Raw genomic sequence first — 26,605 nt, forward strand, 5'->3', positions numbered from 1 at the left:
GGCCGATTGTAGCGTTTTCGCTATTCGGCCTTTCCGGCCCGAAACTTTCGCCGTCGACAAGAAGAGGGGTATATGGGTCTTTGAACAACTCAAGCGTATTTTTGTCATTTAACAATTGTGCATTTTTCTGTTTCTCGCCCGAGCGAACAGCAGGTGCCTTTCTTCTGTTCTGATTTTCTACTCGTCCAGGAACTCGAAGGCTCTCTTTGAGAGGATGGCGGCTTGGTTAGCAGCGGCTCGTCAAGCTAATTATCTTTCCCGTCTTTCGTCTCCCACATCAACGGGTCAAGCTGCTAAGCTCATCCAGCGTCGAGGACTTGCCGGTGGTGCAGGTAAATTCCCCCGTTTGCCCTCTTTCCGTTTCTTCGTATTTTCTTTTCGATCTGAATTGCGGATGTTGTTTCATAGACTGACTGCATCTCTAATGTGAATGATTTACGACATTCATGCGTGAAGCTCCGGCTTACCTAATGTTCCCATTCGTGCGTCATTTGTGTAGTGCTCTCTCGAGATCAGTTGTGGCATGACTCTGGTTTTTCTTCATTGATTTGTTTCCCTTGTGGTGTATTATTCCGTTCTATAATGTCCTCTGGCGAGCGATGTGGATCCCCTTGTATCTCCTCCTCATCGATTTAAAGTTTTTTTTCCTCCCTAGATATTTAAAATGACAGTTGGATTTTTTGTCTTATGGCATTGAAAAAGCATTTTGTATTTTTATTTTTGAGGTCTTGAAACCCAGAAAGCTTCCGGTAAGTAACATTTTAGGCAGTGTATAGGTTTTTCTGTCTGTTTTTGTTTTTAATTTTGTGGTGGCTATCAGTTTTAAATCTATGATTGACTGCATCTGTAATGTGAATGATTTACGACGTCTTAGCTCTAACTTATGTATTTAAGAACCTATACGAATTTATGCATACGTTTCAATGACCATTGTTAGGTAGACATCTGATGGTTTCCTAATTCTGTTTAACTCTTTGCAGATCATGGACCTCCGAAAGTTAACTGCTGGGAAGACCCACTTAGCCCATCCAAGTGGAAAGATGAGCACGTAAGTTTTTTTGTAGCTATGGTTGGAAAAATACTATAGATATCTGTTACTTTTTTTTGATTGTTTAATGCCTTTCCATGTGGATATATTCCTGTTTACTATCTACTGTCTTGGAGCAGTCTGTTACTATTGATATTAACAGTATTGGTGGTTGAAAAGTGCCTATCATCTTCTCCGTTTTAGAAAAAAATTGCTGCTAAAATCATATTGGACATACGTGGTAGTCAGTATTGGAAAATGCATCATTTCAGGATACCACAAAAATCATAGTTGGTATTTATGCTTATACACATCAGCAGATCCTATGGCTAAGCCTCTAGTTCAATTTCCACATAAAGTGTCTGTTAATCAAAATTCTGAGTTTTGCATCACATGCCATGTGCCATATTCATTGTCTATTGGTGTCTTTCAATGTACACATCTTAAAAAAATTAATACTGGTGTCTTTTGAGGTAGCTTATCCTCTCCTTCGCCCCTCAGCTGATTTACTAATGGTCAGCATAGAGTGTTTGGTCATGTTAGAAAATTCTAAGATCCTTCTGCTAGGAAAACATTTCATGTTATGCCAATGAGAGCTATTCAGATTGAGGAAGATCTGTACAAAAAGTCAGCAGATACATCATCCACACAGAGCACATCCTGTGACTGAATTTGGAAATGGATAAAAAGTTCATACTTATTGTGACTAAAGAAGAGAAGAATTCATATATGGTGGTTGCATCTTTTTCGTCTGGTTGGTATATGAGCGTTCTTAGTGAAGTGCTATTCTTTTGGCTGCTTGAGAATTGTCTATTGCTCTAAAACTATTTCTTCTAGTAAAAGCTTAACCATCAGTGGAAGAGCCAATGGTGAACAAGTAATGTTGTAAGGTGGCCGACCCGGTATCTAACATTTGTGTGTGCCATTTCCTTTTGGAAGCAGGTTATGGACATAAAGTTCTAAGCATATGGTTGAGATACACATATCACCTAATTCCTCTGACTGAACCCAACACTCTCAAACTACATTAACGTGTGCATGTCATAATGTGTATTGGAATACTTTACTGGAAAAAGTATTAGAAAATGGAATTATTTGTCAAAAGGAAAATAAGAGAGTAGAGAGAGGAATTGAAGGAGGAAAGAGAGAGGAAGAAGTTGAGAAGAGAGTTTTCAATTAACTCTCGTTAGGGGTCATGCTCAACCCCTTCCTCCCTTTTATTAAGTAAAAAAGACAATAATACAAAATTACCCCTATACACTTAAAATCACTTAAAACCTTGTATCTCCCAATATATATATAATCAAATTACATGAAAATAAGTCTATGGATATAACTAAATATGTAGAACAAGATAAGGTAAACTTTAGAAACAACAGCAGATGTGAAAAGATGAAACTATCCCTCAGTAGATTTTCTAACACTCCCATTCTAGTTGGAGCATATATGTCCATAAGGCGCAGCTTGTTATAGAATATGACAAGCTCATGTCTTCCCAAAGCGTTAGTAAACACGTCTCCAATTTGATCACCAGATTGAACATAGGGAGTGATGACTTCTTTCCTCATTACTACATCTCGAATAAAGTGCCAATCCACCTGAATATGTTTAGTTCTCTCATAAAAACATGATTCCTTGCAATGAATATGGCTACCTAATTGTCACAATACATAGTTATAGGTTCATCCTTTTGTACATCCAATTCTCTTGCTACAGATCTTATCTACATTAGTTTACTAATAGTATGAGTCATTGCTTTATACTCCGCCTCAGTACTAGATCAAACTACAACATTCCATTTTTTGATTTTTTTACTTATTAAATTACCTCCTAGAAACACACAATAACCTGTGGTAGACTTCCTATCTAATTTCCAACCCGCGTAGTCTGCATCTTAAAAGTTTTTATTTTCAGGTGATCATGAGGCTTAAAGAAGAGGTCATTTCCAAGTGACCCTTTCAAATATCTCAAGATTTTTTGTGTAGCATCCAAATGAATCTTGCATGGGGATTCCATGAATTGACTAACCGCATTAACGACAAAGGATATGTAAAGACGAGCAACAGTAGCATATATGAGTTTGCCAATTAGTTGATGATACATCGTCTTATCATTGAGTTCAACACTTTGATCATCGTGAAGATCATGCTAAACTTTCTTTGGAGTTTCAACTAGCTTGGTACCCAATAACCCATACTCTTGTAACATATTTGAGACATACTTCCTCTGTGTCAGCACAAGACATGCTTTGCTTCTAGTTACTTCAATCCCTAGAAAATATTTTAACGAACAAAGGTCTTTAGTTTGAAAATGTTTGGACAGATGTGCCTTTATTTCTTCAATACTTGTCACATCACTACCAGACAATTTGATATCATCCACATATACTAACAACACCACAATATTGGATGACCCCTTTATGACAAAAAGTGAATGATTACAATGACTTTGGAGAATCCAATGGACACGACAATTTGGCTGAATTTCTCAAATCATGCACATGGGTCTTTGTTTGAGACCATATATAGCTTTCTTGAGCCTGCAAACTTTATTAATCTCCTCCTGACCAACAAACCCTGGAGGTTGCTCCATGTAGACTTCCGCTTCTAGATCACCATACAAGAAAACATTTTTAATGTCAAATTGAAACAGTGGTCATCCTTGCTTAACAACTATAGAAACCAAAATTTGGATAGATGACATTCTGGCAACTAGAGAGAATGTCTCAAAAAATCAACTTCATAGGTCTATGTGTAGTCTTTGGCTACCAATCTAGCATTATATCTCTCAATAGATCTGTCGACCTTATATTTCATCATATATACCCATGTACATCCTACAACTATGGTACTTGAGTGGTCTCCAAATAATATAATCCACTTCTTTTATGTGCGAAACCAATCATCTTCTCGTCATGAGATCCTGAAAAACACAATGGGTAGGATAAAAAGTTAATGAACATTTCATAGACTTAGTCAACTGACTAACTAACAATAGACTAAAAGGAAACTTGGGAATGAATAATACAGAGTTAGGAGACATGAATAAGGTTGGGACTACTGTACCGATCCCTTGAACTGATGAAACAAAACCATCTACTAAGGTAACATGCTTAATATGTGATGATTCTTTTAAATCTAAAAATAAAGATGACATAACTAACATGTAGGCAGTAGTAGCTCTTGAGTCAAGAACCCAGGTAGATAAGGGACATACATGAAGAGCAGACGTACATGAAGTAACCAGACTAGCTTTAGGAATGGAAGTCTGAGCCATAGACGCTGAGGAAGAAGTAGGTGACAACTAATCGATACCAGTTGTTGTCGTTGTTGTCGGAATTGACCTTTTAGCTTCTGTTAATCCTGGATAAAGGCTTTTAAAATATGATTTTCATTCACGTTTATTAATATTGAATTCTGTTATTATATGTGGAAGAACACATGGCACCTGGACACCCCTCTCCCTGTCCCCATCATTGCTTCCTGGCATTGCAGAACTTTTAATATATCTGTTATAACTTCTATTTGTCTTCAACATCCAGAGCCAAAAAGAGAAAATATAAATAGGAACAATCTTTCATGGGTCTTTAATTTAATGCTTTTTTTTTTCGGAGAATGATAAATTTATTCATGATTCAGCATTTTCATGATATGGTACTCTGAGATTTGACAATAATACTTCTTGCAGTTTGTGATTGTCTGCTTGTCCACATGGGGTGTGATTATCTATGGTGGTTACAAGAAGTTCTCTTCTGGAGGCAAAAAGGAAACACTGGAAGAGGTGATTGTGCACAAAATTTGAATTTTCCACTCATAGTTTTATCTCATTTATATCATGAAATAACTGTACTTGCTTTTATTTTTAACTCCATCATAACTAGCAAGGAGTCTCATGGTTTGACAAGGCAACAGGTTCATCTCATAATGTTCGTCTTAGCCAGTTCAGTATCCTTGTTGCATGTGTCTTGGAAGACTCACCAAGAATATCTGATGGTTTCAAAATTCAAACTCCAAATTAGTTAATTATCTAAGATATTGATGACTTTGTTTTGCACTTTCAGAAAGTTGCTGAGGCGTCTCATTAAACCTGTGTTAAAGGTCGCGGCTGATTCTCCGGGACTTGCAGCAAATAAAAGCGTTTTCTGTGACTCGCGATGTTGTCTTTCTTAAGTAACATTAAGTTTTGAGTTGCAATTTTATGGACGGTTAGTGGATTGTAGTGAGCTCTATCTGTCATCGTTGCACAAAATAACTACACTCATACACCTGGTTCAGTTTCATCACGGGGTTTTGAAGTTGTTATCAATAAAACACAAATTCATGAATTGAATAACTCATTTCGTCTTCTTTGTTTCTAAAGGTTCGTGACGGAACAAACTATACAAATAAAGAGAGTAGTAGCCAGCAAAATAATCCTTTTATGTTACTGCCTTAGCAGCAGGCATTTACCACGCACATCGTAATAGTTAAATTTTTTTGCCTTTCAAATCCAATTGACTGCATAAGGGAATAGAGAGTGAGGGAGTTTCTGTTTTCATATCTCATTGTTACCTTCTACTCTGGAAATGTCAAAGGCTTAGCCAATACAACCCAAAAGACCGGTTTATTAAGTACAGAAAGCCAAGTACTTAATCCATCAGTTGTGGACAGAACCACTTCGCTCTGACACCCACCGTTCCCTACTGCTTCACTCGGGATTCAAATGTGGAATGTGGTGTCCAACTCTGATACCATGTCAAACGCCTAACTAATACAACCCAAAAAACTAATACTCTCTATTGCATTTCTTTTAACATTTCCAATTCCATCCCACTGATAAAAATTGTTTTTGGTTGCGTACTCTCTATTGCATTTCTTTTACCATTTCCAATTGAACTCGTCAGAGATGGATTCTCTAAGCTTAGAATTTCCAGTTGCTGCTTTCTTTCGCTTTCTCAAAATCACTTTGACCTCTATTTTCATTCCCCATGTTTGAATGAGTGTTCACTGACTGTTTCACCTCATTCCGCAGGGAGATTACACGTCGCCTTTTACTCTTTGATTTATTCGACACCATGTTGAGACTATTTGAATGATCTCTGTTGGAGATTCACACTTCTTCATCGTGTTGATACTTTCCCTGCTTCTGCAATCGTGTAGTCTTAGAAATTCATGTTCCTTACTGCTATCAACCTTCACTAATGATCCTCCATCATTATAAGAGCTCTTCACCTTCGCTGACTTTGTATAATTCAATCTTACGAAGTTCAGTCGTTCTCTGCAGCTTCTGTAACTCCATTTTCGCTAGTCTGCCTCAAAACTCACACAACTTTCAGAGTCTTCAGGCTTCTCTAAATTCGAATGTTTATCACCTTCTTCTATTGCCACATGCTCTCCATGGCTTTCAATTTTGTTGCTCAAAGATGCTACTATCTCTGAATTCGAATATCTCTCACCTTCTTCTACTACTACATGCTCTCTATGGCTTTCGATTTTCTGTAAGTTAATCATGAATTTCTAATTACCACTGAATAAAATTTAAACTCAAACCCGAAATCTTAACTCCCTCCACATGATCAAATTCCGTAGAAATACCATAGGTCTCTGTTTTTGTTTGGCTCTTCCGCTCTCAAATCACTCTCAGTGATGATGTAAGCTAAAGGTTTTGAATGAGTGAATGAGATTGGAGACCAAACACTGTATTTATAAGCCAAACTTCCATCAAGCTTCTCGGCTTCTTGTAACTGCCGATTAATCGACTTCCTGCAACTTCGAATGTGTGGGACATGGGTCTTAATTTCCGAAATGGCTCCACGTTCTCCATGAGAGAAGTTGGACCATTGCTTCCGCAACTAAAAAGTTGGATCAACCACTGCTTCCTTACTGTAACAGCAATTAACATTTTCTTCTTCAAAACGCCATTATCTATAGAATTTCGTTCGTGTTACTCAGTGCTCCTCATTTCTATCGTTACCATCATCAACTGTGTTTTGTTTGTTAAGCCTAAGGCATTTCGATATCGCATGGGTTTTTCCAACTGCCCTTCTTGTGATGGTGCTCCTTCTTTTCTTGCAGTTAAATTGACTATCGATTTTGTTCCAAATCTAGCATAAACTCGGCTTAGATGACAATTGCTCCATTTTTTATAAAGCTCATTTGTTTTTATTTTGACATTAGTAACTTGCACCAGATAATTTGATGAAATTGTTCTTGATTATGCCTTCCTTCAATACTTGAATAGTTATATCTATTGAAATCTCTTGAATCATTGTTCATCTATTAATCAATAAAAGAGTGCAGATAACAGGCTTAAAAATTGGATTGAATGACTTAAAAATCGATTTATCCTATTTAAACTTCTGTATTATTGAATGCATTCATGTTAATATTATTTGTAGATATTTTTTATTTTTATTAATTTTAATAATAAAATTAAGATAAAAGATGAATATTGATACAATAAAATAAATTAATTTTGTTACAGTCTAAGCAAATCTTAGCTCCACGTTACGTAGATCAGGTAAGAGCTTCCACGGTGGTGTATGCTGCAAATGGCAGATGATGGAGGGCGGTGGCGCAGGAAGGTCCAGAAGTCCTAAAAAACCCTTAAAACAGCAAAGCGCGATCTCCTCCGCAAGGAGCTTCCGAAGAGGTGGCGCCTTAACAGGGGAAACACAAGGTGGCCATGTTTACCACTCCTAACAGGCATCGAGTCAAATCTTCCCGCTTAAATCGGGTTCTCTTATAAAAACTGTTCGTTAAGACCGGAGTGCTCCATCGCCACCCTCGGCCTTCTCCTGCCCTTCACGTTCCTCGGTCGTCGCCATGCCGGTCATAGACAAACACGACCAGGTACGATGAAGAGAAGATGATGGTCCTTCACAAGTATCCATTTCGCAACAAATTTTCATTTTTATTTAAAATTTCCTCTCCTTACTGACCAATTCTGTTGGGTGTTTAGATAGATTGTTCAGAGTTGTTTCTGTTGCGTTTTGGTTGGTGGTTTCAGGTTTTTAATGGCTTGACGAGCAATCTATAATAATAACTCATTAGCTTAAATCAAACTATCCTTCTAGGTGGGCAAGCTAGGATTGAACCTGTCTCTATAAAACACCCCGTGATTTGAGAAATGATGTCTATTCTTATTGTTTGGGGCTGCTCTATATTTTTGAATGGATAGAGAAGAGAATGATTTCATTTGCAGTCTACTCGGAAAAAATGCCATTGATGCAGAGAGAACTGTGAAGATTTTGGTTGATTTTCTGCATTTAACTACTTTTCTTCTTGTTGGCATCAAACTAACTTGTCAATGATGTGATTACCCAGAAAAATGCTTGGATGTCCGTGCCGCAGTTTGGAGGGTGGGATCAGAAAGCCGGAGGGGCGACCGATTACTCCATGGTTTTCTCTCGAGCTCGGGCTAACAAGAAGCAGCAGAAAACTGAAGTCACTAAAAGCAGCCCCGGAATTGAAGAGGAACTAATGGCGCACGCGAGGGCCCACCCGAGGGCCCACGCGCGAGCCCACGCTCACGCTCGTGCTCACGTACATTCCCCAACAGTAAGAATCACCCCTTTTATTATTTTATTTGGAAATGTTTATATATATTTGGTGCTTGTGTATTTGTCTCCGTGTAATCTAAGTTGAATGGCTTGCAGTAACAAGGTTTTTAGTTCAATCCCGGCTTGCCTACCAAAACGATTAGAAATGACAATCAAATTACATATTCATAATTTAGAGATCAAACAATCGTTCCAAGAGATATTGATTTGAATCAATTCTCCTCATCTGTTTATTTGAGAAATATTTTCTTTTGAATGTCTGATCCGTTGGGTATTTGTGCAGAAGAGGAAGAGGCTTCTAAGCTGTTTTAGTTGCTGTGGAAAGGCTTAATAATATCTGCGATGAGTACTAATGATGTCCATGCACATTTTGGACCGATGCTGCCTAATTGGAGATTTGACTATATACGATTTATTTCTGTATATCAACTTCAGGAAACTAATTGATGCTTATGTAAATCGATCTTCTTATCTTTTCTACCTGATTATATAGACTTGCTGCTGCAGTATAGAAAAGTGCTTTTTAAGTTATTGAATGTCGTCATAAAGACAAGTTTCCGTATCAATTCCGGCTCTTTATCGGAGCTTAGATTTTCCTGTAAAGTTGATTTCAGACCTTCACAAGCATCAAAGCTGGGACACTCAAAGAGTTGCAAGACACTTTGGAATGAAAGGTACAAAAATATAAGAACTTTTGATTGCCGTTGAATTTAATTGCTGAATATATGAAACTAATATACCACAATGGTAGTGTAAATCAGTACTTTCTTCTTTATTTATTGTTTTTGTACCACAACAAATATGACAGTATTAAGTAAAAATTGAAAAGACCAAGTTGATGCTCCTCAAGTAGATGCTTTGCGGCGTTGAACAGGAGCATGGAGTGAAGAAAGGTAAGCAGAATCTGCCTTTTCAATTCCATCAAAAACATAACTGAAAGGAGGCATTTCGATGTATCTTCCTGAACCAGGCTCAACTTTGAGCTCTCCATTTTCCCAAACAACTCTACCCCTTGAAATTGTGACCTCAACTTTTCCCTTTAACAAGTAACAGACATTGTTAAAAACTTATGTGGGTTAACTAGCTTCAGAGCTGGAGTGCTTAACAACGACTCATTGCCCAGTCATTGTCCTATAAGTTTACTCGAAGGAAAGGTTATGGAAATCTGTATCATTTTCTCTAAACAATAAAGACATTAATTATGTCATTGATTATGTAGACTAGTGCAGCTCTATTCATATGTCTAAAACTTGATGTATATATTCCTATAGCAATATGATGAAATAGTGACATACCTTGCCTTTCCTCCCTTCATAGACGTTTGTGTCAGTCCTAGAATGATGTGAGTCTTTGGTCATTTCAAAGCTAGCATTAGGATTCAATATGATTATGTCAGCATCAGATCCAACTAATATTGCTCCTTTCCTTGGGTATATGTTGAATATCCGAGCACTGCAAGTTAAGAAAGCTAAATGTGAAAATGTAAGGGGAGCATAAATAACATATAACAGGTAGGATATATCACCAATCATCATACAAAAATTCTACCATTCAGTGCTCGTTACTCGCACATAGTCAGTGACTGATATCTGTCCAGATTCCTGCATTAGTAAAGGATTTATACAGATGAGCTGAGAGACCAGTAGAGAATGATATGAAAACCAGGTTTATCCAGATTTTTAGGAAATTGAGTGAATCAACTTTTTTATCAGTGGAAATTTACCACCATAGTATCCCAGACCAGATGCATCCTCTCCTCAATACCTGATCAAGAAAATTAAGGTCCTTTCAGAATGCAAAGATTGGCAGAGAAGCACACTTGTTGTAGCATTAGTCAGGAGCTGAACTGAAAGTATTTTACATACCATTTACTCCATTTGGAATTTTACGGAAATCTTCAAAGCCAAGAGATTTCTGTGCAGAGTTAAAAGTACAGTGATCTGTTCCTACAAGCTGCATTTTGTTGAGAATTATAATGACAAGGAATTTTGCAACATCAGATTTAGTGGCTAAAACTTAAATTTCAATAGTAAAATAAGTGATACAGTTCATAAGCAGAAAATACAATAAACTTATAGATGGACCTAAAACCCAGACCTCTTTTTCAGGAATTTGATTACACAAGAGGAGAGAATACAACCTGCAGAACCCCTGTTGAAAGGGCAGCTTGAAGAGCTTTAGCATGTCCAGATTTTCTTATAGGAGGACTCATCACATACCTAGAACATGAGATGACCATATGGACTTTGTTTTATTTTAGGGATTTAATGACAAATTAAATGACAATAGGAAAATGGACAAGGATCTCACATGGCTGCAGTTGTGAAGTCAGGATGCCAAAGCCATGAATCATTAAGGATCAATCCAGAAACCACAGGTTCTCCAATAACCCTCTGTCCTGCAGTTGAAAACAGGCAAAGTGTTAACATTTCATTTTAGACATGAAATTACTGGTGTGATGGTTTAATAGCACAATGCATATGCGTTTGTTCCAATAAAACTAAAGATATCTGTAAATCTCCATTAGAACTAGAGAACCAGAAAATCACAACAAACATTAGGTAGGAATGGCCAGCAGATTATGTGACCCAGTAGATTATGTGACAAATTGCATGAATGGAGCTGCTGTTCTTATGGAAAAAAAAGCTTCCTGTAACACAAGAATGCTTGATTTCATAAAAAAAAAAAAAAAAACACAAGAATGTTTGACAACTGATTTACAGTAAATAGTTTCATAACAGTTGTAGAAGGAATGATGTGCCAACAGTTAATAACAAATTTTATGCTTTAGGTCCAACCACTGAGAATAGTTAGTCTACTACCAACATCTACATCTCAAAATGCTTTCACAATTTGTGAAGTGTTACTGTTGAAGGTGGAGGTTTTCATTGTGAAGCAAAAAGAAGGCACAGTGGAATTGGACTATGGGTAAGGGAAAACACTGAGGAACTTATGGAACATGCAAATATGAGATGCAGTATATGGAAATATTGGAGCCCTAGCTAGAAATCTGTGACTATGAATTGATGCACCAGAAAGAGGATAAGTGGAGACCAGTACAAAAACTGTGTAAGAAATGCATAGAACCAAAACATGGAAGCAGTAGATCAGCTATCCATGTTAACGAGGATAGGCCAAACAACAAATTTTTCAAAAAAGTAATTCCATCAAACAACTTTTAGTCATCTAGATTTTATCAAAAATGAATTTGTCAACTAGGTGAATACAATGAAGAAAATGTGCTCATTATGGACTGTATATGTTACAGCCTGTAGATATTGGTGAAGGAAGAGGAAAAAATTGAGAAAAAAATGAGAAAGGAGGAAGAAATTTATGAAGATCCTGAAAGGCTTCATTGGGAACTGTGCACGAATTTCCAGATCTCTTAAATAGGTGTTTTTACTTACAAATTATAAAAATACCCCTATACACTTAATAAACCTAATCTCCTTAGATCTCCCTAATTACACATCCTATGTACATGAAAATTTAACAGCTAAATAATTTAACATTTAGAACAAGATTACATAAAGAAAATTAACCACTGAAGTGGTAAAATGACCAAAATACCCTTGCATGTATTTTCTAACACTCCCACTTAAGTTGGAGGTTATATATCCAGGAGTCCCAACTTATTGCAAAATGATATAAATTTTCGTTTGCCAATGGCCTTAGCGAAGACATTTCCAAAATTATCTCCAAACCGAACAAATGGAGCCACTGCCTCATTTTTCATCACCCCAATCCACTTCTATATGTTTAGTCCTCTCATGGAAAACTGGGTTACTCGCAAGAAAGATCGCAACTTGCTTATCACAAAACATGTTCATCGGCTCATCCTGGTAGAAACCCAACTGTCGTGAGACTGGCCTAACCCACATCAACTCACTCACTATGTGAACTATAACCCTGTATTCAGATTTTGCACTAGACCAGGCTACAACATTCTGCTTTTTACATCACCAACAAACCAAATTTCCTCCTAAGAAGACACAATATCCAGAGGTTGTTTTTTTTGTCCAGTTTGGACCCGCATAGTCTGCACCAGAGAAAACCTCTATTTACATATGATTGTTATGTCTAACAAAAAGAACTTTTCCTGGTGCTCCTTTCAAATGCCTCAAAATTCTTTGTGCAACTTCTAAGTGTACTTTCCGAGGACATTCCATAAATTGGCTCACTACACTTATTGCCAAAGAAATGTCAGGTCTAATAATTGTTGCATAAATTAACTTTCCCACTAACCTCTGATATTGTGTTATGTCATTTAATTCATCACTCTGTTCATCATGAAGATCATATCCCACTTCCATTGGGGTATCAGCTAGCTTGGCTCCCAACAAACCATACTCTTGAAGCACATCTGTGACATACTTACGTTGTGTCATCACAACGCCTTCTTTACTTCTCGCCACTTCAATGCCCAAAAAGTATTTCAACGGCCCCAAGTCTTTAGTTTGAAAATGTGTAGACAAATGAGACTTTCCTCTATACCAGAAATATCGCTACCAGATAATATAATATCATCATAAACCAAAAACACCACAATTCCAGAGGACCCATCCATCACAAACAAGGAGTGATCACAATGACTCCTCGAGAACCCCATAGATACCACAACCTGACTGAATTTTTCAAACCAAGCACATGGACTCTACTTTAGCCCACAAATCGCCTTCTTAAGTCTGCATACTTTATGTGTCTCTCCTAGAGTAACATATCTTGGAAGTTGCTCCATATATACCTCTTCTTCTAGATCACCATATAAGAAAGGGTTTTAATGTCCAGTTGATGTAGAGACCACCCTTGATTCACTGCAAATGAGAGCAAAATAAGGACAAATGACAAATGACCAACAGGCAAAAAGGTTTCAAACACATCAATACTAAAGGTTTAGATATACCCCTTCGCAACTAACTGAGCTTTATAGCGATCAATAGAACCGCCTGCATTATACTAGATAGTATAAACCCAGCAACAACAAACAACTCTTACCCCAGATGGTAGATCACACAGTTGCCAAGTGTCCCAGTCTATCAAAACATCTATTTCAACATCCATAACTTGTTTCCAACGAGGAGACAAGAAGGCCTCCTGTACTGAAGAAGGGATATGCAAGTAGAAATGGACAAAGCAAAACTTTTATACAAGTCAGATAAGGAACAAAAAGATACATACTAAGATAATGGATATCGCGTACCTTTACCTTTCCTGAGTGCAATAGGAAACTGTACTCTAGGATCTAGAGACGAAGTAGAGTCATGGTCCAGTGAGAGAGTCGGTGGTGATACTTATTTCCGACGTTTATATAGCTGTAATGGTTTCTCAACAATGACAAATTGTAACGATCCAACGGGCTCATCAACGAGTACAAGGATAATTGGTGCCAGTTCAGATGAGACAACATAATCAAAAAGTAAAGACACAGATGAAAGGAACGGTACATCCTCAAAGAAAGTAATATCAGCAAATACAAATATTTTTCTAGTGTATGGGCAAAAATATTTTTTATTTCATTGAAGAAAAGTTTAAATACATCAAAAGCCTCAGATTTTTCCTTAAGAAGGTAAATCCAAATACACTTACTAAAATCATTGATAGAGGAAATAAAATACCTATGACCAAACTGACTAGTCACAGGACAAGGACCCCAAATGTTTGAGTGTACAATCTCAAATAAATGGTTGGTTTTATGAGACGAGATTGGAAACGAATTATTGTGATGCTTGCCCAGTTGACATGACTCGTACTGAAAAGAAGAACAAGACGGAAAGTCTAAAAAGACTTGAGTCAGTTTTGTTACAGACGCAAGTGCAATTGTAGAGGAGAATTTGTGGTATGTAAAGCTTGAATACTATTTTGCCGATGGTTCTCCAAGTAGTATAGCCCATCTCTCTAACGAGTGGAACCAATTGTCTTCCTCGTTGCGAGATCAAGAAAAACACAATGAGTAAGACACAATGTGAGGGAACAACTCATTGACTTGGGTAGCTAACCAACCGACAACAAATTTAGAGGAAACTTGGGAACAAAAAGCATTGATTGAGGAGATAAAAAGGAAGCAGGAGTAACATTGCATACTCCTTGAACAGGATAGGTAGAATCATTTGCAAGATTATGTTTAATACACAGAGACTCTTTTAAATCAGAAAATAATCACAACATACCTGACATATGTCTAGAGGCTCCTGAGTCAAGAACCCAGGATGGTGATGAGTGAACATGATAAGTTGTCATACTTGAGTCAACATTGGTAGAACTAGGAACTAGGATGGAAGCATGAGTTACAGATGTTGAGGTTGAAGCAACAGAGATCTGGGCTATGCGTTGAGCAATCTACTGTTGTTGTTGTATCAACTGTTGCATCTCATCTGGAGCACCCGGTGTAACCAACATAGAGAATCTAAACTCTCACTTCCACTATCAGGAGTTGTAGAATTAGCCCATGCAGGCTTCCCAAACTTAACCCAACATCTGTCATAATAATGATTGTTTCTGCTACAATGAACACACTTCCTTTCTGACTTACCATCACCACATCCTCTACCTCTACCTCTAAAGGAATCTATAGTGGTTGATGTAGTGTTGGAAGCATTAAGAGTAGTGGCTTCCATTATCTTACTTCCTTTACATGTTCCAGGAACAATAGTCTTCTTAGCCCTCATAATCCGATTAAAAGTGGTAGAGAGAGTAGGGATTTCATCTGAAGCTAACACTTAGGCTTTAATAACATCAAATTCAGCACCTAAACCATCCAAAAAATTTGCAACAAACAACTAACTTTGTTATTTTCTCAACTCTTTTTCATCTATAATAAACGGATGATATACATTGATCTCCTGCCACATACCAAGGAACACACTATAATATTTTGTAACAATTCGATTTTCTCTTTTCAACCCAAAAAAGTTTGTATACAGCTCATAAACTCGAGAGAGATTATTCTCCTATGCATATAAAGATTCTAGACACAACCACATAGCCTTTGTTGTTTCACAGTTCATCACCTGATTTCTAAGAGTAGAATCAGTACTATTGACAATCCAGGTCATAACTAACTGTCCTCTGCCTCCAAATTATCATCTAGAGGCATTGGAGGATCATCTCAGATAAACTTCAACTTCTTTCTACCCTTAAAATACATTTTGACAGACTTAACCCAATTAAGATAATTAGGCCATGTCAATTTTTCTAAAGTAATCGTGATGGTAACCTTTCCATCAAACCCAGAATTTACTCTAACCAGGGTATAAATTTCTCCTGTCTCAGCCATAATACTGATATTTGATCACAAAATAACCAATTTAAGCTTCCAGACAATTTCTTAATTTATCACCAAGGTAGGCCCTACTCACAAAATTAGGGTTAGGGCACAGAAACAGGATAAGGGCACTTCAACAATCTAATAACCAAAAATTCACAATTATTTTAACCAATATCATGCAAAAGTGGTAGCAATTAAAGCTAATATCATCAATTGGGTGATGATGCAGGCATCCAACACATGTTTGGGTGATGCAAATCTCAAAAAACCCAATTAGGGCAATCAAAGTGTAGAGAATCCTTCAATGATTCATAAAAACCAGTAACCCTAAGGTTATGCTAGAGAAAAGATGAAAAAAACTTAACTTTGATGAACCAACATCAAATCCCTGTAGTTTTTCTCCTTCTAGCAGGTCATCCTCTTCAAAAATGACATAAATCTACAGTAGAATACTCCTGGAGGGTAAAATAACCAAAATACCCTTGGATGTATTTTCTAAAAATAGCCATTATTAATTAATCCCATGTGCCTGTCATGCGGGAATTCTGGTGAATCTTGAAAAGAAAGCAAGAAAACTTGAAAACTCCAAAAAAAATATTTACAGGAATACCACTTCCAGAAAAGTTGCCTTTGAATTGTTCTTTAATTTGTCTAGTTTCAATGGTTTTTGTTATGGTCCTGGGTTAAAGTATTTGGCTTTCTGCTACCTACCAGGCCGGTCTTTTGGATAGTATTGGCTAGGTGCTTAACATTTGGTATCAGAGCAGTTGCTACGTCATGAGTTCGAATCCCGGCGTGAGTCTTGAGCGGCGAGAGTCTTGCGCGGAGGGGACGACCCAGCGATGTCGCTAGAGTGGGCCGCTGTGGTCGTCGGCTCGTGAAGGTGGGTGATGTTATGGTCCTAGGTTAACGTACTTGGCTTTCTGCTACCTACCAGGCCAGTCTTTTGGGTAGTATTGGCTAGGTGCTTTAACAGTTTCAAAGTGACATCTCTTGTAGTTAGGGCCCCCATCCTAGCTAGTTTCTCTATTAAAAATAAAGGTTGCAGAATACGTTTAATACCATATTTAGTTGGACAGTTCAAAATGCCATCTTAATTGGTGCTACTTCTCTTGCTTGTTCTACCTCCTTTTAATAGTACTTGTTTATTTACTTAAGAAAGAAATAGAAAAAGAGCCTAAAAATTATTAGAGAAGGCAAAAAAAATATTAAAAAGAATAACAAGTTAAGAAAATGAAAGACATCCGTGGCATACCAAAGTAGTGTGTAGAATAATTCATTTCACTAATTTCCAATTTTTGTATTTCACAAATCATACAAAAGAAGAAAGGAAGTGCAATACTCAAGGGGGCAAAATTAAAAGACGAGAAACTACTTTCAGATATTCAATAGCAAAAGTATCTGGTTTGAGAACACATTTGTGAGGAAGATGCAAATCAATTGGGCTCTTGGTACTGAGGAAACTTCAAGTGTTACAGCAACTCAGTATCACTTCTAAGAACAGCAAGAAGCCTCCAAGCATGAAACAAAAAGCTTGTTCTAAACACAATACAAAGCCAATACCTTCTTTTTGGGCCTTGGCAATTTCCTCCATGGCATCAATACTCATGACATGAACTACATAAAGAGGGGTGTTCACAAAACGAGCTAAACGTATGGCTCTAGCGGTGGCTTCTCCTTCCAGCTGCAAGTAGAATATTGGATTATAAAAGACAGATATGTAAATTCATGAAGAGTCCAGTCAAATATCCGTGACATTAAGAAGTAGAATCAAGACACATACACTGATGTATAACTCAAAGTTGGAAATCCACTTTGGAATATTTTATGCCCTTCAAACTTTTGTTCTTTCTAAAGTCTCAAAAATAGAGGAATAGTTTTTTCCTTCTTTTTATTTCACATCACAATTTAAAAAAAAATACCAGTTTCAAAAAAAGAATGTGATACCACAGGAGGCCGGGAAAGTGCATGTCCTTCAGGTCCGGTTATTCCAAGATCAATCATCCTTTTTTGTCCAGCAGCAACACCCTCTCCATTTTCTGCATGAACCATGGGAAGCGCACCAAGAGCTTTGCATCTCTCTAAGCCTTGCAGCAGAAGCTCATCATTTACCATGAAAGATCCCTTGTATGCCATGAAAAACTTGAAAGAGTTTATACCTGTTAGACAGGAATTCAAATTCTGAATTAATGCTAATCAATCACAAAAGAGAGGGGAAGAGTGCAAAAAACTAAGCAAGGACTAGAAATTAATTTAGAAACCTAATACAAATATGCAAACCTTTCTCCCTAACCATGATTTCCATTTCTTCTGACACATTTTCATCCCATCTTGTGATGGCGATATGAAAACCATAATCCATGCACGAGTTCTTGGCTTTTCTTGAATAGTTTTCAAAGCCTGCAGTTAAATTTCCATTCACTGGGAGCACAAAGTCGATATGCATCGTAGTCCCCCCTGATAATGCTGCAGCCTGACCGCTGAAAAAGTCATCTATTGTCTCACTACCCATAAACTCCATTGCAAGGTGAGTGTGGGGGTCAATTCCACCTGTTTCCAGTAAAATTGCACCACATTTCACAGGTTATTATTTTTTCTTATCCCAATGGATTCAAGCTTGGGAAGACGTGGTTGTTGTTACACCTTTTTCACTACCAATACTAATACAAGAAATTTACCTGGCATGACATACTTTCCAGTGGCATCAATGACATTAACATCATCACCAACCTGTAACAACAAAATTTAAATTGGTTTTGAATTATTTTTGAAAAGGATGGAAATTTTAGTAAAAGGGAAAAGGGGGGCAGATAGACCCCAGCAAATACAGACTATAAGAAGCAATTTACAAAAAGGAATATCAGGAATTTTTTTATCTTGTGAATTGCAGCAGATCATGTTTGAAGGTGTAAAAAAGGATCGATTGAAATGAAAGCTTCTAATGGCAGTTGCAGAGCAATACATCTAAAGCCAACAATTGCAAGAAAAATTAAGTTAAAATGAATTATAACCATTCGAACAAAAACCTTACAGGAATTTCATTTACTTGCAAATTTAGCAAAAGCAGCAAAAGAAATTAAGTGAAACATCTGCCAATTAAAAGCAGTACCAGTACGGTATTAGTATACCAGTCTTCACTACTAAGCTTCGCGAAAGAACCTTATCTCCAAGCTTAGCCAGTTTGATCGTTGAATGTAACACACCGAATTTTGAAGCGGCCAATATATAAAATAATGTTTTTTTTGGCTCTTCAAAAATAAAAATAAAACGTAGAGCCTAATGACTAATGTCTTATACTATTTAGATTTGTTGACAATATGAGTGACATCACCATTGACTTAGGGCGAAGCAAATGATTTTCAAAAAAAAGAACAAAAAACTGAAGCTGGAATTGGCTAATCATGAATCAGCGATCACAATAGCAGGGCCAACCACTTCCCTTTTAGTATTTCCAAAACAAGCATCGATGATCAGATGGTGATTTCAATCATCAAAACATGCAGCAAATTTCCGCATGATTCTTCATTCAGGCAGAAAACTAAATGTTCATGATATTTACATTAAAAAAAAAAAAAAGTAAAAGCAGGTTTAAACTCAGACAACTAAAAGTTCATAGTAAGTCAAAGTTTACCTTGATATTTGGCCTTACGGAGGCAACTATTCCATCCTCGATATAAACATCAGCGACTTCCTTATGATGTGCATTAACGACCGTCCCGCCCTTTATCAATAGCTTAGAAGAGGATAATCCGATGTCTGTCGAATCCGCGTATCCAAAATATCCAAACTGAAAATGCAGTAATTGGTCAAGCTAAAAGTCTAACAAATCGACGAGGAATGGGAGTAGTAGATAGAGAGCTACATAGAACCAATTACCCCGGAAATTTGGTGAGACTCGGAGATCTGAAAAGTGGACAGCACAAGAAAGACGACTACGAGGAGACTCCAATGTTTGAACACGAACCTCCGCAACATCGATACCTGTGCAGATAACTTCCGGGATTGAAGAAGAGAGAAGAGAAGTTCTACTGACATAATAGAAGTCATTAAGGGTAGTAGATATGTACGAAGCATTTCCGTCAACGATGCAACTAGCAAGCGCGATATGTTGTGTTCGGACTACGATTTTGAACGGAAGTGAACATGTTCGGTGGCTCGCGGGCGGTTTTAACTGAATCTCTCGGCATTTGGTATCCGGGGCATTCGGGTGGAATCTGGAGTGGGTCCTCGGCAAATGATGAAGAATAATATATTTAAATGCAGTCCACGGAAATGACGCAATTTTAGATAAAGTTTATTGGATTTCAATGAATTTTTAAATACAGCATCCCCAGTTTTCCGATTTATTTTCAAATGTCATCAAATTCAAAGATGGCCAATATAAAACCTTAAAAACAGGGGGAAAATCACTATTTGAAATTTCCTTTAAATGTAATTATTAGAAACTAAATCGGAGTTACTCCCATTCTCTCGACCCAAATAGGGGAGACATGACACACTCTTTTTTAGATTAAGGGGAAATTAAAAACAAAAAAAACAAAAAAGGTAAGGCCTCGTCTTCATTTTTCTCATAAAAAAGGGGTAGTATTATCCATCTTTGTGCCAAAGAACAGGGAAGAGAGGGGTCTCCACCTCTCTTCTTTCTGCACAATAGAGTAAAAAGGAAGCTCCATGGCCCAATCACTCTAGACGGTGATCTTTCATTATGTAGACAGCAATATGAAGTCCCTAGATCTTGCACATTATTTAAATATAGTTGAACATGTCCGAGCATGTAAAATGATCGTCCTAAACATCTTGTGCCTTCGCCTCTTCTCACATGAAAAGAGACCGTTTTACATGTTTGAGCTCCACCACAAATTTCTCCACATCATGAAGGGCCGCAAATGTGTACTCGCAGCAACACTAGAAAGGTGCCCCTGTAAATAAAGCAACTCTTGGAGAAGATAGCCAAAGGATTAGATTTTAGGATCCTCGCCTCTCAGGAGATGCCCATTCGAAGTAATTACAGAGGGCTCCCCTGGTCGCTGTCCAGTTTCCACACCCAAAGAAGACACTCCCCTGTTTCGGACCAGGCTTCCGGACCACCCGTTTGCTGCTCTTTACACCACAGAAGCAGTAGGTGTGTCTCTCTTTGCTTGTGGGTTCTACTTGAGAATGGAACTGGATCACGGGCATTGGCTGTTTTGGTCTCTGGTGGAAGGGCAAGGTTGGAGGAAGAACGTTTTCCGGTTGTTGCCACAGTAGAGTATTTGTAATGGAGAACCTGAAACCACGACGCATGAGATGAGTCAGAAGGTGGGCAGTGTTGTATGCATCATCAAGCCCACAATGAGCACGGCCCTCCCATGTAAGACCGGCCAGGCGGACTGCTTCTTTTAGATTACACCACACCCCACCAAAAACCTCCTGAAATGGAATCTTCAAGTTGATCCAACTGTGACCAGTTTATAAAAACAACAGTAAGAAGATGAAGGAGAACAAACTCAAATACTAGTTCTTATGTTAAGTTCAATTTGATGAATAATAAAAAGAGAAATGCCATGCCACTATATTTCAGAACAAGTTCTTTTCAGATTGATATGAAAGTAGTGTTCAACTAGGAAAAAGAAAAAGAAAAAAAGGCAGTTCTCCTTTTCATTTATTGCATTTATTTGCCCATTCACATGGACAACTGTTAATTATTATGCAGTTCAGGCAAGCATAAAAGAAAAAAAATTGACTTGATTTTTATAAATCAAATCAGTTTACCGGTTAAAGTAAGGTGGTTTCTGGATCTTCTTGAATCTACATTCTGATTCTAACATCACCCGGCAGTCCCAATTGGACCATGTCACTATAGCAAAATTTCTCTGCTTGACCCCATTATCTTCCAACCATTTATCGTGCAGAAGAAGTGCTTCAATAAGAGAAATACCTTCATCAACCTGGAACAGAAAGCTAAAAAAATTATTTATGAGTTTTACTTTCGTTGCATGTAAATACATCTCTTGCCAATTTGATGCACGCAGAGACTATGAACTAAAAACACAAAAATAGCCATATTGGTTTAAACATACTGCAATGCTCACAAATAGATAAAACATACCCGTCAAAATTTAAGCTAAAAATTATTAAGGGCAATATCCAAACAGAAGCTCTATGTGTGAACAAGTAACATGATTTTGAGTTTCCCCAAGGAGCTGCCATTATTCACCATTTAAACAGCAAAACTAGCAGACTATTGGACACGAAATAATAAATTGCTACATTAAGTCCTCTTATATCAAATTCTCTACATGCAATTAACTTGTATTTCATGATCAACAGTACAAGCACTCATGAAACTGAATGTCACAAGTTCCACCTTACAAGGGTGAATATGTCCACAATCTGTAGCACCTGTGGGTTTTCTTTTGACAGGGTAAATATTTGCCTGCTCAAATTTCATATGATATCATGTTTATATATCAGCAACATATACCTCTTTAGTGCAGAAAACGCAGTGGAGAGTCAAGGTTTGACCTGGCCATACCAATTTATAACATCAATGTGGACAGCTAAGAGGAAAAACAGAAAAGCAAAACTTGCCAATATGACAACCTTCTCATGAAAAGCTGAAAGAAAAGTGTCCATTGTCCAGTGAAAGATCAAACTACATACCCAGGTAATAAAGGTTTACAAATCTAAAAGATATATATTTTTTTAGACAAAAAATCAGGAGGAAACCTTTTAGGTAATTTTTATTTTACTATCAAAATTATTTTTATATGAGATAAAATCAAGTAATATCTGATATTAAAGCTATGCTTTGAAAATTCAATAATTTACCAAATTCCAACAGACTTTCACAGCGAACCAGATTTCCATTTACTGTAGCTCAATGTAAGAAGATATATGTAGCTCATATATCAAAAAGATGACATTGAAATGTTTCATCATTGTAGTTCACACAAAACTCAGTCCCCCCCTGCATGCATAGTGAAAAATAAATTATGTTTGGAGGACAAAGATCCCCAAGTTTTTCACATATGAACAAGAAAATGTTGTTTTTTTTCCAGGTGTGTTTAGTTTTCAAAGCAAAACAACTAACGACTACAGAAGACAGGGACAGGTGGAATGCACTATATGTTGAAAGGCAAATAATTTATTATTAACAGTATCAAGCTAAGAACACAAACAAGTAAACATAAAGCCAATCAACATTCATCCTTAGCAATCTTCCAGATGAGTATCAATGAAAAAAGGACATGACCACAAAATCCAATCAACTTTTACTCTCTTAAAAATTTCCTTAGATGACTGAAAGCATTGCAACCATGCTGACAGTGAAAAAGTTCAATTAACTAAACTGTTCATTTGAAGGTCATTGATCAGATCAGACTGTTTTCTCATTTTGGACCAAACATGTAATTCTATCAATACTCTTTGATTTTACACTAAGATATTTTTTTTCGAATATACACAAATAATTATTAACAATAGAAAAGACATGTTTTATCATTGAGAGGAAATTGTGATAACAACTCAGGAGACAAGATACACGAGTTTGATCAAATGCACTGTAACACTCATCAAACACATAGAACAACAACAATATGGCATCACCTCCTCAATATAACAAATGTGAAAAAATGACCAGGGTTACAACTTTGAACCTGAGATTGCTGAATGCCAGTGAGTTCCTTACAGAAATCCGTCAGCATGTGGTGATATGTTGGTCGAACATACTTTCTGAAATCATTAACCACTTCTCCTGTTTCACCTTTTACTAACACTGATGGAAACTCAATGATCTCTTGTGGGTGAGGATTTTTTTCCCTATCACATGTTGCCTCAAAGTCAATGACCACAAAATACTGAAATTCTTGAAATTGGAACTCATATGGACAAGCCTGAGACCACATCTTCATTGGTGCATATTGAATTCGGTTACCGACAGGAAAAGTGTATTCTGTACTCATTGGGTAGAAATGATTCTCAAAGCCATTCCACTGTGCTTGCTGCATTTTATGGAGATCATGATGAAGATATGGTGACCACATATAGAAATCTTTTTGATAATAAGGTCTATAAAAGCCTTCATTGGTAGGTGCAAACGTTTCATTTCCTAACAAGTTGTCAGCTTCTCCATCACCACCTGAGTTGATATTCTGTTCTTCTTTTACCTCTGGAAATCCTTCAACAGCATTTCCATTATGCTGATGATCATAATTAAATCCCATATTATGCTGGAGGCATCTAAGAGATGCCTCTTGGCCCCTTTGCATTTTTTCTACAAGCAATGAAATCAATGTAAGAAACTGAATCGCAAGGAATCACTAAAACTAATATGCATTTACCATTTTTAATAAAACAATTATTTTAGTAGAAACCTGGCTCATCATGGACTGCAAACACTAGCTTAACAAATTCATGTATGAATGCTGAACAGCTATAACATCTGTATTTTGAGTCTGCATAAACATTGACAAGAATAAAGTAAACTAATTAAAGCAATCAAATTTCCGAAAATATATTCCTCTTTAGTGCAAGTTGAAATTGAAAGAATGTTTTCTCTTCGTCAAGCTTTAGCTCAAAAGCCACATTGAAGGTTCCTTAGTGTTAGGTCTGGGCCACAAAAGAACAGGATTTCTTGGTAGAGTAGGCCCCCAATATTCCAAAATAAATAAATATGCATATATATTTCCAAAAAAAAAGAAAAAAATAAAGTGAATAGATTGGGCTTTTTTTCAAGATGAAGCTAGCTACTGTGGAGTCTAGTAGCAACACATCACTGCAGAGAACAGGAGCATACATTGTTAACCCCATTAGGCATATATTCTGTCAATACCCACTAAGAAAGTTCTTCCCTAGGTTCATATTACAAAGTCTCCACACCCACTAAAATTTGTAGATTTTTCTTCCCTTTGTGAAAGACACTTGAGCAAATGATGTTCCAAAGTCATAATACACATCCACATGCCTCCCGGTTGAATTATTTTCACCATCCACTTGTTTAACGATACCTCTTCCTCTGACTTTCATGTTCAACAGGGAGAAAATTGGTGAAGACGTATTTTAATTATTTTGAGAGTCTGTCAAATGAAATTGAATTATAAGTGAGCTGAACTGTCTCATTCACCCTTTTGAATCGCTAGGCTTGCAAAATCAAGTATGCTGGCAGGAGATCTGGCTAAATTATGTCCAATGGTCTAACCTCAATCTTAGTGTACCCCACATTTTAGCCCCAAACCTCAATTCTCTCCTCTTCAAATTTTCAAGAAAACTTCAGCTGCCAATTAGTAAAAGCAATTGTCTTGGCTATCATGACACAAAAGATGAAAAAATAAACTACAAATAATCAGTTAGAAGAGTAGTGCCGGATCAAGACTCGAGTAACTAGAATGTTCCAATGACACATTCGCTTGATTTTTAGAGCCAATACTTTTTCAGTTAATAACCTTCAACTTTTTAGGGATGACAGAGAATAGATTGGAAAAGATTACTCCTATAATTGTTACAAGAAGTTAATTACAACTTAATGGAGGTTTCGATACAACTCATAAAATTCAATGTACCACATGCTCCTGAATACACAGAAGCAATTTTCATCCATGTACCAATGGAGTTTCTGATTTATGCTTCCGAGTAACAAAAAGAACCAAACCCTTACTTCAAAATAAGAAAAATAAGAAAAATAAAAAAATAATTTTGATTCCTCCACACCATCTTAGAGCAAAGGCTATGTCAAAAACAGCCGAGAGGAACTAAATTTCAATTTTTTCTGACTAGTACTCTTGGGTGGATATTTTCAAGAAGTTCAAAACCACCAAAGCAATGAAACAGATTATAAACCCATGGAAACCCAACACGTTACGCGCAATAGAAGATAACAACTCTTAACAAAACAACCGAGACAGCATTAACCAGAAAGAAAATTCTCAATTGTGTGCGAAACCACGGACTCCAACAGAAAAGGACATGCACAAACAAAGAGAAAAGTCATAAAGCACGAAGATCCCAAACCCAAACCAATGTAGCTCCAGGAATCCTACCTTTGCGCTGTTGATCAATCATGATCTTGAATGTCGGTATGATCCACTACCAAGTACACCAGACTGGCTTCCCTATTTTCCCACCTGAATCCATGCACGAAAACCCAAAGAAAAAAAATTGACAACATGAGAAACAAATTCCTCCAAAGATGCAATATACAGAAAAAGAGAGACAATTACGTTCCAATCAAAAGCATTTCAATGTTACGAAAAAAAAAGTAAATAAACGAAAAAAGAAAAAATCTCGAGTCTTTTCAGTTTTCGGATCTTACATATTGCTTGCAGGGGACCGAGAAAGCCGAGAGTGGGGTGGGTCATATTAGTAGCAGTTTTTTCTCTCGCCTCGTCGCTACGTAACGACACACAGTTGCGAAGAGAGAGAACGGATAAAAGGAAACACAGAAACTGCGGGCCCACACCGCCTGTTGTTTATCTCCACTGAGTGGTCTCGTATCAGAAGGCGCTTCCACTTCTGGCGTTCTTCAGCGAACTGTCATGACACGCGTGAAAGTTTCTTCGCGGCCAACGTGCTACAGTTACATTCTGTGAGAAGCCTACAAGCCGCCCATATTTTTGTCTTCTACTGGATGTTACGGATTGAAGGGCCCCCAGTAGCGTTTCTGCACGGGTCTGACAATAAGCAAATGTTAACAAAACTTTCCGTGCCATAATTTTACTGGACTTGCTTGGTGAAAGCGAGTTCATACAGCTGTGGAATTGACAGATTTGCCGGTCAGCCCAAGGCCGTCCAAACTTCT

At 37.2% G+C, this 26,605-nt stretch overlaps 3 protein-coding genes across 5 annotated transcripts; 1 reads left to right on the top strand and 2 right to left on the bottom strand.

Annotated features, from left to right (window-relative positions):
* Positions 1–140: 140 nt before the first annotated feature.
* LOC137957180 (uncharacterized) lies at positions 141–5,351 on the top strand. Its single transcript, XM_068804917.1, has 4 exons — positions 141–332; positions 981–1,048; positions 4,715–4,807; positions 5,088–5,351. Exons 1-4 carry the CDS (start codon positions 215–217, stop codon positions 5,109–5,111), a joined length of 303 nt encoding a protein of 100 aa, XP_068661018.1. The 5' UTR covers positions 141–214; the 3' UTR covers positions 5,112–5,351.
* Positions 5,352–9,251: 3,900 nt separating this feature from the next.
* Positions 9,252–19,981, bottom strand: LOC137956064 (dihydropyrimidinase). Of its 2 annotated transcripts, XM_068803372.1 has the most exons (14): positions 19,899–19,981; positions 19,708–19,812; positions 19,463–19,618; positions 18,510–18,561; positions 18,112–18,381; positions 17,779–17,990; positions 17,395–17,515; positions 10,878–10,965; positions 10,708–10,786; positions 10,433–10,520; positions 10,291–10,331; positions 10,116–10,168; positions 9,863–10,019; positions 9,252–9,604 (listed from the first exon to the last, which is right to left on the bottom strand). In XM_068803372.1, exons 2-14 carry the CDS (start codon positions 19,804–19,806, stop codon positions 9,413–9,415), a joined length of 1,608 nt encoding a protein of 535 aa, XP_068659473.1. In that variant the 5' UTR covers positions 19,807–19,812; positions 19,899–19,981; the 3' UTR covers positions 9,252–9,412. The 2 variants fall into 2 exon arrangements, with proteins under 2 accessions (XP_068659473.1, XP_068659472.1); XM_068803371.1 differs by having other exon boundaries at positions 19,708–19,973.
* A 570-nt stretch (positions 19,982–20,551) lies between these two features.
* Positions 20,552–26,197, bottom strand: LOC137955944 (uncharacterized). Of its 2 annotated transcripts, none has more exons than XM_068803177.1 (5): positions 26,120–26,197; positions 25,848–25,931; positions 23,469–24,085; positions 21,583–21,758; positions 20,552–21,097 (listed from the first exon to the last, which is right to left on the bottom strand). In XM_068803177.1, the coding sequence occupies exons 2-5, from the start codon at positions 25,867–25,869 to the stop codon at positions 20,797–20,799; spliced, it is 1,116 nt and encodes a 371-aa protein (XP_068659278.1). In that variant the 5' UTR covers positions 25,870–25,931; positions 26,120–26,197; the 3' UTR covers positions 20,552–20,796. The 2 variants fall into 2 exon arrangements, with proteins under 2 accessions (XP_068659278.1, XP_068659277.1); XM_068803176.1 differs by having other exon boundaries at positions 20,552–21,268.
* Positions 26,198–26,605: the final 408 nt, after the last annotated feature.

The sequence above is a fragment of the Aristolochia californica genome, unplaced genomic scaffold, assembly GCF_029961685.1.
Source record: "Aristolochia californica isolate CCGP_79_NKW_82.1479 unplaced genomic scaffold, dmAriCali1.0.hap1 SCAF_2, whole genome shotgun sequence".
In the NCBI taxonomy this organism is placed as follows: Eukaryota; Viridiplantae; Streptophyta; class Magnoliopsida; order Piperales; family Aristolochiaceae; genus Aristolochia; species Aristolochia californica.